Consider the following 11,423-nt stretch of genomic DNA (forward strand, 5'->3'; position numbering starts at 1 on the left):
GGAGTGCATTAATTTAGTTGTGAATGAACTATTTAAATACAGATTAGCTCCAAAATACCTAAAACCAGAAGTCTTCAAAGAATTATTAACATTAGCATGTTGTGGAGTAGAATTTAGCTTTAATAATCATATGTATAAGCAAATTGACGGTATATCAATGGGGTCGCCACTTGGTCCTATTCTCTCAAACATTTTTGTTGGTTTCCATGAACAACAACTCATAAAAGATATCTCTCCCATTTATTACAAACGTTATGTAGATGACACGTTTGCCATCTTTACAGACGATAAAGACAGAGATGAATTTCTATTAAAACTGAATAGCATGCATACAAACCTCGAATTTACTATGGAAACAGCAACTGAAAACAATTTAGCATTCTTAGATGTTATGGTCAACAGGGAGAATCAAATGTTCTATACGAACATTTTTAGAAAAAGTACCTTCAGTGGGGACTATGTCCCTTATAATTCATACAGTCCAATGAGACAAAAACTAAATCTAATCAGTTGCCTTACATATAGAGCAATGAAAATTTGTTCTGAAAAATATTTAGAAACAGAATTATCAAATGTGGAAAGAATCTTTGCGACTTTAGGTTACCCTCTAGACATAATAAAGAAAACAATACAAAAAACAAAGACAAAGTTTGAGTCAATAAAATTTGGTCCAAAAAAGTGTCCGGTATACCTTAAGTTGCCATACAATCAGAATACAGTTTTGCATAACAATTTGAAGAAAATAGTAGAAAATGGCTATAGATCTGTTAATTTACGAATAGTATACTCAACCAATAAACTGTTTCAGATTAAAAACAAAGATAAATTACCCAACCTAAACACCAGCAATGTAATCTATAAATTTGTATGTTTATGCAAAAAAACATACGTGGGTAGAACGAGTAACAATTTGATTACAAGAAACAACCAACACATCCCAAAAAACCTTTTAAACAAGATTAAGTCATGTAACGAGGAAAAGAAATTTGATGATTTGGAAAAACTAAATAGTAGTTCAGCGATTGGCCAACACCTGATTACTAATCCTAAGTGTGTCGAAAACTATAAAGTGGACAACTTCAAAATTATATCAGTTGCTCGTAATGAATTTCACCTAAAAACTCTAGAAGCTATATACATTTTAAGCTTAAAGCCAGAACTCTGTAAACAAAAGAAATTTGTTTATTCGACCATTTTGTTTAATTCGTTGAACTTAAATTAGTTGATTAGTAAAGTTGTGTTACATTTATATTATTTCTGATTAAACGATTGCCTTAATTTGTTAATTTTTTACTATTGTGTTAAATTTAATTTGTTTGCTTAAATACTTAGTTTTATCAGTTAATCATTATTTCAGCTTGTTTTGACACGAAAAAATACTGAAGAGCGTGTCCGAAAAATACTTCTATTTTGGATTTTGTTTGTTTGCAATAAACTTTAACTTATTAATCCCAAGCACTCTTTACACTCATTTTTCAGGTAACTACTTGCTGTTGTAAATAAGAAGTTATTATGAAACTGAGAAAAAAATCCTGTTAGAATGCTAATCTGTCTTTTTCACATTTTTAAACTAAAGCAGTAATTTCTTCTAAATATTTTAAAATGTTATACAGAGACTTAAAACCAAGCTATTTTAATTAAGTTGAATTACCGAAAAAAAAATAATTTGAAATAAATTTTTGCTCAGCGGGCCACATTTACATGCTCGCGGGCCACAAAAATTTCTTTCGCGGGCCGCATTCCGTTCAAAAAAATAACGTGCTCGCGGGCCGCAGATTTATCCTTCGCGGGCCGCAATTGGCCCGCGGGCCGCAGTTTGCCGACCCCTGGTATAGAGCATAGATTGAAAATATATAAATTGTTATCATTGACAAATGAATTACATGAGTTATTTTAATTTTTCAGATATGTACTTCAAAGCTGCGACTAAAACAAAAATATACTTTTACTTGTTTACTCTATTTGTCTTAAATATGTAAGCTAGGTTTTATGAGCTTTTCGAAAGAAAAAGTCTTTTATGGACATTACTTTGCCAACTGTAATGTGGAAGCTAACACTAAAGTAAATATTAAGTTAAAGTCTATTTGGAAAGCTTTTGGATGAGTAGAGTTCCTACAGATGTTTTCTAAAGTTTTCACATGAAAGGTCTACTTTTGTTTTCAAAAGTTACCCCAGTAAACTTTTAAAAAATTAGACGAACCATATTTGTAATTTCTAAACCAACTTTTAAACCCAAATTTTGAATCTAAAGTATGATTTAAAATTTAAAAAAGCAAAAAAAAAAACATTTATTATACATTCTGAATTCATTATTTCTGCCAGCCCTGCTCCTAATTTATACTTTGAAAAAATTTAAAACAAAAAATAAATACTTAAAAAAATGTATTTACCTTTAATTTAAATTTGTAAGAAAACACTTCTAAAACGATTGGGTACTTAAATGAAAAAGCTTTTTGTCGAACATACAGTAAGTTTGTTGAACAAACGTAACAAAAAAAGATGCTCAAAAAAAAGTTTGGTTCAACGACTTTTGTGTACGAAAAGAAATCTCTGTCATCGAGTCGTACAAACATATGGTGATAAGATAAAAGTAAAAAAATAATTAAAAGTGTATATTATATACGCGAAACTTTACGGTTTTTATTCTATACAATTCAGTTGCATTAGTTAAGTTAAGCGTTTGCATTATGTTTAATGTTTTAAGCTAGTTTACTTAAAGTTCAGTCTGATTTACATATTTGCTTAGTCGCCAAAAAAAGACTATTTTATTGTTAATTTTAACTTTATTTATGGAAAAAACATGTTTTAATTATTTCTTAAAATGTTTGGGCAAGGTGGGTTAGGGATATTTTGCTGACTAAGATACTATGCAAATCAGACTGACCTTTAAGTATACTTTCCAGTGTTTTTTAATTATCAGGTGCTAAAAGTAAAAAGCCATAAAGTTAAAAAAAAATTTGAACAAAGATTAAAGCTAGCTTTGAAGAAATACTGAAGTAACTTAGTCTTACTATTATATAATGAATTAAATTTTTAACACATTTTATTTATAACACAGCTACAATTCCAGGCTTTTAAACTAGTTTTAAATGCACCTTATTATTTCTTTTTTGGTACAAGTTAAAGTTGTAGTTGTCATGAGATACAAAATTTTGTTAGATTTTTTTTAAACCACCAGTTTATTCAAAAAACAGTGTAACAGCACTAGCAATGCTTACTTTAATTGTAGCTTATATTTACACTCACTCTAACCTTTATGTTTGTTTGAAAAAAAAACCACCAAGTTTCACTTAATTTTTATATTTATAAAATAACAAAATTAAGAAAAAGAAATGCAAGTTAATTAAACAAACCATATAACATGACTGTTTTAGTTTTGGTTTACCATAGATATGAAAGATAAGACTTACTTTTTTTTGACCACTTTAAATATTTTTGTATTTTAAAGTGATTACCTGAACTTGTTAATTAAGTTTGAACTTTCAAAATGAAACCATGCTGCATTAACTTAGCATTTTTCATGCTCGCCATACTTTTCTAAGACCGTCGGTGTCATTTTAACATTGACAATTGTACTTTAAAATTTTCTTGTTAACTCAACTGGACTTTTTAAATTATTTTGTAAAATATTAAGTTGCTATTCATATTGTTTTGTAGAATGAACACATTTTTAGAGAGTTTAAAACTTGGACACTGTTTTACAATAAGTTCAAAAGGAAATTATAAAAAACTGTTTTCTATGTAAAGTTTCCAAGTGTTGTACGAGCAAGCCTACTTCAATTTTTAAATTAAACTGTATTAAACTTCTAAAAAATGGTAAATCTAAAAAAAGCTTGACACCAAAAGTATCAAGACAAGTTGTTTGTTTTATTATTTGAGCCTTTAAATTTTATAAAAAGTAAAAGAAAACTTTGTATCCATTTAGTCATAGTTACCACTTTGAATACTCAAAAGCTCAAAGTAAATAAAATAAAGTTTATAAAAACTCATAGATTTGATAAGGAAAATAAAGTACAGTAGAGTTCAAAAGCTATTTTCAGTATCTTATTAGAATGTTTAAATATGTTTATTATTAATTTTTAGGTTGTCTGTTTTTTAAGTTTATATTGAGTGCATCGGGGGGTTAAACACAAGAAAATATTGGCTGCTACATGTGAGCTTTCAGTATGGAGTTAACAATCTCCAATTAACTTCAGTCAATTAACTTTAGTCAATTAGCTTTCGTATATATAAATCCACTGTTATATTTAGTTTAGTTAACTAGTTTTTATCAATATAATAGTGTTGTAACAACTTTTGAAAATAAAATAACTTGGGGAAAAAATCATAAGAAAAGTTACAGGCCAACTTATACCTGTTAAAATTTTTGAGGCTGTTAAAAAATATAAGCTTGTTTAAAATTTTAAGTTAAAATTAGACTATATTTAATATTTTCTAAATTGAATTCTAGGGTCTTTCTCTTAGACTTATAGTTTCTTGTTTATACCTAAGCATGGCCAAAAGTGTTCCATTCCGTTTTTTGAATTTACTACGGAAATTGTTTAATAACCTGGTATTTTATTTTAAAGAGTTGCATCATAAAAAATGATAAAAAAGTTTTTGAAACTAGTATTTATTATTAAGTTTTTTTAATTATTCAAAGATTGGAACCTATTTAGAAACTTTGTTTTGTAAACTCTGCAAAAGAAACTTTATTAAATCTATTCCACCTAGGAAAGCTAAAAGTAACAGCTAAAGACCAAGAAAGCTAAACATAAAAAGATAAAGCTGAACAAACAAAATCAACTTTAAAAATTAATTTTAGTTAGATAAAATTAGAAATAAACTAATCTAATACCTTAAATATTATTATTTATTTATGTAAGCTTGTTAAATTGTTAATAGTCGTACTTTTTTAACTGGTTTGTTTTATAATTAAACTTAGTAACACAATGTTAGTTTGCAAAATTATGTACTTTTTGAAACCTTTACCGAACTTTTAAAGTAAAGTAGTTGTTAAGATATTAGGTTCATTGATTCTATTAGTTTGCTAAACTTTTTATTTTTACCAGCTGAAATTGTTTTACCTCAGTTGTTAAAAAGCTTGGAAGCTTTGAAAGCTTAAATATTTTTGCAATTTATGTTTGGGATGTAAGTTGATATGGGTATTTTGTAGATGACTTTAAGATAATATAAAATTCTAGCAAAACTTAGGATTGTTTGTGACTTTTACAAAACACAGGCTAGTTTAAGTTTTTCCTTACATACCAAACCAGTTTTTACGACTTTATATTTCTATTTATTTTTTATTTCTAATCTATAACATTTTATTAATAACATAGCTTAGATAAGAGTGATTTTATTTTGTTTATTACAGTTTATTGAACAAAAAAAAGGACGCTCAAAATACTTGGTCCTAGGACCTGGTGCACAAAGAACCTTTCGGTTATTGAGTCGCACACCACGGATACCTTTTAACGTCTTGTCCAGGACCAGTTTTTGTTTTTTTTCTGTTTCTCAATCAACTTTATAATTAACTCAGGTTGACTCAGGATAGTCACTTAATCTGAATTTTTGTTTACTTCAAAAAGTGAGCACAGTTTATAAATATGGTTTTAAAGCTTTTGTTGTATACATATATTTATTGAAAATTAAGAATATTTTGAGGAATTTAAATAAAGCAAAAATAGTGCTTTTTCATAAAGTTGCTAAAAAATTTCAATACAGATATGTTTGTAGTGTAAGTAGTACGAGTGCTTTATACGCGATCTTTATTTAGTAACTGATATTATAAAAAAAAACTATATATGTATTTGTTTATGTTACTTGCTTTATTGCTAGTTGTGAAAGTTTGTTTTACTTTAGTTAAAGTTATTTGATAGTGGTTAAAAGTTTTTGCATCTGCAAGCATAGCAAATTTAAATAAACTGTCATTATAAATGTTTTTTATTAGTTATGAACTAAACTAAAAACATTGTGAAGCAAGTTATTTTCTAGAAATTTATCGTAACACAGTTGTTTAGAGATTTAAAAACTATATACGTTAAATTTTCCGGCAAAACACTGTTTATGTATTGTTTTTAGAAACTTTTCATGTAATTATTAACAAGTATTAAAGGTTTAATACAGGGCTCAGTGGTCTTTCATGAGTCATCGGACAAATTTTAGAAAAGTTTTATAAAAACGCGGGCCGCAGTTTTTATAAAATAGTTTTGATAAAAAATGAACTATAAAACATAGCATGTAACAAAGTTAGCAATAAAAGAGCTTTAATAGTAATTAATAATTAAATTGAAATCCTAGTTGTTAGTTTTACGACAAAAACCATTCTTTTTTGTTCAAATAAGTACGTTTTTGTGTAATTTTAACTTTTAAAACAGGGTTTCCCAAAGTGGGCCAAGTGGCCCCCTAGGGGGCCATGACAGATACTCAGGGAGCCACGTGTAGCAAAGGGGGAAGAGGAGGGGCCATGAGGCCATAACTTGAAACCTATACTAGATATTCATGAGTTGCAGATGAAGAACAAAAAAAAAAGGTCTTATGTGTATTTTATGGTAGTTTAGAAATTTACACTAGATAATCTTGAGTTGCAGATGAAGAGCGAAAAAAAAAGAGTAATCTTGTTGAAGGGGGCCATTGCTTTTTCAAATTTTTTAAAGGGGGCCATTTGCAAAAAAGTTTGGGAAACCCTATTTTAAAATAATTACAATTAAAATTCTTAACTTATAAATAAGCTAAGGTGCATAACTTAACTTTTTAAACTTTTTACTAACGCAATGTTTTACTCGTTTAACAATTCAAAAAAGTTCTTCAGTTAATAACAAAGTCTTTACAAAATATTATCTAGGTTAGATACTCAAGGTATTTATATAAGATTTATCAAATAGAATCAAAAAACCAACTGAGTACCTCGTTTAAAATGTCTAACGAATGAAAATTTGTTTTGGTTTAAAATTTAAAGATATGAAGTGAAGTACGTTTTTAGCTAAAAAAAGTACCTTGCGGGCTGCCGATTTTAGACTTTAAGTTCACGTTTGGCCGGCCCGCAGGCTGCATTTTCCGGTTCCTGGTCAAATATATCATTTAGTTTTTGCGTTCAAATTTAGTATTTTACTTTAATATATATATATATATATATATACGCAGTCGTAAAACCTACATACTTTGTAAGATACTACTTTAGTCAAACTAAACAGTTTTGCTTTGTTATTAGTAGTAATCAAGTGTAGTATCACTCGTTCTTTCATCTGTTCCAAAAACAGTATTTGATTAGAAAAACTGAACACTCTTTTCACTGCAGATAGTATATAAAAAAGCTGAAACATGTCTTTCAAAGTACCGAAATCGAATTCAGCCAAGAAACCTCTCGCTGACAGGGTTGTAGTCGACAAAGAGACAGGTGACTGTATGTTTTATTAATTATACCAAGGTTTGTTTTAATTTAATTTTATACTGTAATGCTCTGGTTTGTCAAGAGTCTAACTTGTTAGTTCAAAAAGTGACTAGATAAGCATAACAAGGACGAATTAAAGACTGCTTTGATATAATGTCGAACGATCTGATATTAGTTTCGCCTCTAGAGATAATCATTGTTCAATAACTATTAAAATTGTTATGCTTTAAATGTGTTTATAATTTTTTTAAGATACTAATTAATATTGTTAATTAAGTAAAATAAACATTATATTTGCCAATACAAACAAGCTTAAAACTAAATTAATATCTAGAGTCGAGATTGAGCTGTATTAAGATAAACCAATTCATTATTTATTGCAACACTGCACTCTTTGTTATTTATGTTTGTGTTAGCTGTTTATATATACATTATGTTTTAATCTTTAGATTTTTTTAAATATTTTCTTACAATTATTGCCTGAATTTATTTTTGCATATTTATTATGTTTAGGCTACTGCATCAACGGCTTCGTTCCCCAACCGCCCAAGGCTCCTGTGAAGCCTCTGAAGCCGTTTCAGAGGTACGCCAACAAGACCCGACGTCAACTGCAATCAGAGTGGCCCGACCTCGAAGCGTGGCAGGCTGCGGAAATTGCCGCGAAGATGTGGAAGGACCTACCGGAAGGCGAAAAGGAACCCTACCGGAAAGAGCACGAGGCCGACGATCGGAAGTGGAACGAGCAGATGAAAGCGCACAGGGGATCGGAGAGGTACAAAAAGTACCTGAGGGCCAAGGACATGTCGGGCCTGTGCAGGTCGGTCGAGGTGGAAAAGTCTCCCGTCTACATGGAGGTTGTGGAAAAGGAAGTCGCGCCGTTGGATTCTGCGCAGGTGTGTCACGAGGCTCAGGCGAGGTACAACATGAACCATTTGTTGATGCGGGCGTTGATGACCGGGTCAAAAGTTGCGGGAGTTGGAGAAGGTGAAAATGGAGGGAATAGAAGCTACAATGAGAGAGCGAAGATTTTGAACTGCTGGAAAGATAAACTGTTTGACGAAATGGTTGATAGTGAGAACAAGCACATGAGGAGGGTGTTGAGGTGGGAAGAGCAAGAAGACGAGTTCGACAAAAAGATCAGAATGACCCCGGAGGAGTACTTGGAGAGTTTGGAGAGCGGGAAGTTGAAGGTTGAACCGGATGGCGGGAATCATGGTGTTGTGAGAGTGGCCGGTGAAGAGAAATTTACCGCTAGTGGGCCCAAGCAATACAGTGTCATGCGTTCTATCACTAAATACTAAAAAATCTTGCGTTGTGTATTAAGATTTTAAAATATAGGTAATAAACTATTGATTTCTTTGTTAATACTGAATCTAAATTAAAAGTATTCGCTTTATAATTCTTTTTTATAACAATAAGTCTTCTGTTGTACAATATTTATTATACTTGAAATTGATGTTGAAAACTACTGTTAAAAACTTCCTATAATTGATTTTGATTGATTGCTTTAGTCACGTTTGAAATATCATAAGTTACAGTTCGACTGTTTTATTTGGTTTTTATTTGTTTGAAATAGAAAAATTAAAGCTGTTTTTCATAAGCTTTTGAATTAAAACATGCCTAACTTGTTTAATAAATCTATGTATATAAGTGTATTTATTTGGTTTACAGTATTTTATGTTACAAATAATCTGTTTGACTCGGTTTTAATTTGCGTAACCGATGAAACAAATAAGTTTAAATAGACAATTAAAAATACTAAAACATGTCTAGTAAATTCATCCTAATGATCTTACATCCTTATATGGTTTTGTTTAAATTCGCTTTTATTAAGATTGCTAAAAATATTATTTACTTATTACATAGTAGCTTGAAATTAAATTACTGAACATACTAATAGTAAAATTTCTAAAGAAGACTGTTATAGGTTAAAACAAAATTAAAAGAAAAAACATTACTATTAAAGCGTTTGAAGTTAAGTATTTAAAAGTCATAAAGAAGCCAATAGTTTTCTTTTCTGCTAAAATACTCTTTAAAGTTAAAGTAAAGTAATAGAAACACTGTTTAACATTTTGGATTTCGATTAAGTTTTGTGGTGCTTCTAAATTTAAAATTAACTTTTTCATTCATACTTAAACATATTATTAAATTTTTTTCAAAATTTACAAACTTAACTATGTCGCGTTTGTTTATTTATTTTCTTAAACTCCTGACTAGAATTATTAAACTACTGTTATCACAATAAAACCTACGTTGTGGGTAAGCACACACCTGAACATAAAAATTATGAACCTAGTTAGTTCTACACTCTTTTTATAGAAAAAATGATACACAAAGCGTTCAAGCGTTGTAAAAACATATTTGGCGATTGCTGTTAAGGTACATTGCTACGGCAATTAAACTTAAAACAAGCAAGTAAATTGAAGGAGCTCATAAGTATTTAGAAATTTATTAACAAACATTAATCGAAATATTTTTGTACAACTTTAATAGCAAGTGATCTTAATCTAAATAAATTTAACATGCTTCAATAAGTAAAAAACCGCTAAAGTAAAAACGAAGTTTGATCAATTTAATTTTGACAAAAACAAAATAAAACTAAAGCAATTTCAATGATGGCAAAACTTAATTTTGTTGCGCTTTTATTCAATTTGTAGTAAGTTTGGTTTTATTGTTTATATTTTTAAAAACTGTACTACGTTATGTAGATAAATTAAATAAATTCTAAAATTTATGTAATCAGGGACAGTTTCAATGTTTTAACCTGAAAAGTGGGCATCACTAACTCTGGGAAATACTAGTGCAATGTATTAAAACATATTAAAGTTTGGAAATAATTTGATCTAAAATGCTTCTGAAACTTTTTATACCCATAAAAAAAGAACAAGTTTAGAACAATTACAGGTTGTCGACCTTAAAGACTATTTTTAGTTGCTGTTTGTTAAAGTTGTTTTTTAATTTTTGACTAAAAAGTTTTGTAAAATAATTCCGAGTGTATAATCTATAATTTATCACAAAGTAACGATAAACTACTTGTTTTGACGGATTGTAAGACACTTAAACGTTTTCTGCTAATAAACTGCACCTAACGTTTATAAACTTTTGAGACTTTAATTTTTCTCTACTTATAAAAACATTTATGCTGTTAACTTTATTTTTTTACTTAAATTAAAGCTTGTCTGAACTAATCTTTAGCTTTTACGCCAATGGACAAGATTGAAGGCATTGGTAATTAAAATAATTGTTAGCATTTCTTAGGGCTACGTAAAAGTTTATCAAAAGGCCTTTTAAGTTTTAAACAGTAGATAAAAAAATAAATAAGTCCACCAAAAATAAATGTATTTGTAGATTATATTTTTTGCGCAATGATTATCTGAATGAAAAGTGGTAACATAGAGATTTAAATTACTTAAGCGCCATTATTAAAGTCAATTATTAGTAATAAAACACTTTAGCTTATAAAAAAGTTTGGGAAGGAGGCCGGCCTTGTGGGACTACTTGGTACAGGTGAGTAACAAGTTTGAAATTTCTGCGCCAATGAGAGCATTTGTTTTTATCGAAGTTTTCAAAACCTGAGAAAAAAAGTACAATCGCTGGCAGCAGGATTTTTCGTCTACAGTTTGAAAATGCTCAGATACTAAAACAGAACCATAAAAATAGAGATATAAAATAAAAACTTGGTTTTATACCAGTAAATTCTGCTTTATTTTACTTGAATTAAATATAACGGAGAACTTATAACATTTTATCAAAAAATAAATATAAAAGAATCGTGTTTAAAAAAGTTTCGAATAAAGATCTTTGTATATCTAAAAAATTATATATATTAAAACTTAGGAAAATAAGTACGCTTATTGAAAGAAGGTTCTCATTCATCATAATTGGAGAAAAAAAACATAATATGAAAACAGGTAGACAATCACGACTTTTTCGAGCGCACATTCTTGCGGCTGATGTCCGCCGAAAAAACTAAAAACCACTTCGTAAAAGCGGTGGACCGAGACAATTGAAAAACAGGGAAATCCCATTGGTGACTAACGAAGCTGAACGG

General features: G+C 29.3%; 1 protein-coding gene across 1 annotated transcript; it reads left to right on the forward strand.

The window, feature by feature from the left end:
- The first annotated feature begins 7,302 nt into the window (after positions 1–7,302).
- LOC145834909 (uncharacterized) lies at positions 7,303–8,673 on the forward strand. Its single transcript, XM_082942442.1, has 2 exons — positions 7,303–7,384; positions 7,886–8,673. The coding sequence occupies exons 1-2, from the start codon at positions 7,303–7,305 to the stop codon at positions 8,671–8,673; spliced, it is 870 nt and encodes a 289-aa protein (XP_082798568.1).
- Positions 8,674–11,423: the final 2,750 nt, after the last annotated feature.

This window comes from Thalia democratica, chromosome 1 (genome assembly GCF_965202585.1).
Source record: "Thalia democratica chromosome 1, ktThaDemo2.hap1.1, whole genome shotgun sequence".
NCBI lineage: Eukaryota > Metazoa > Chordata > Thaliacea > Salpida > Salpidae > Thalia > Thalia democratica.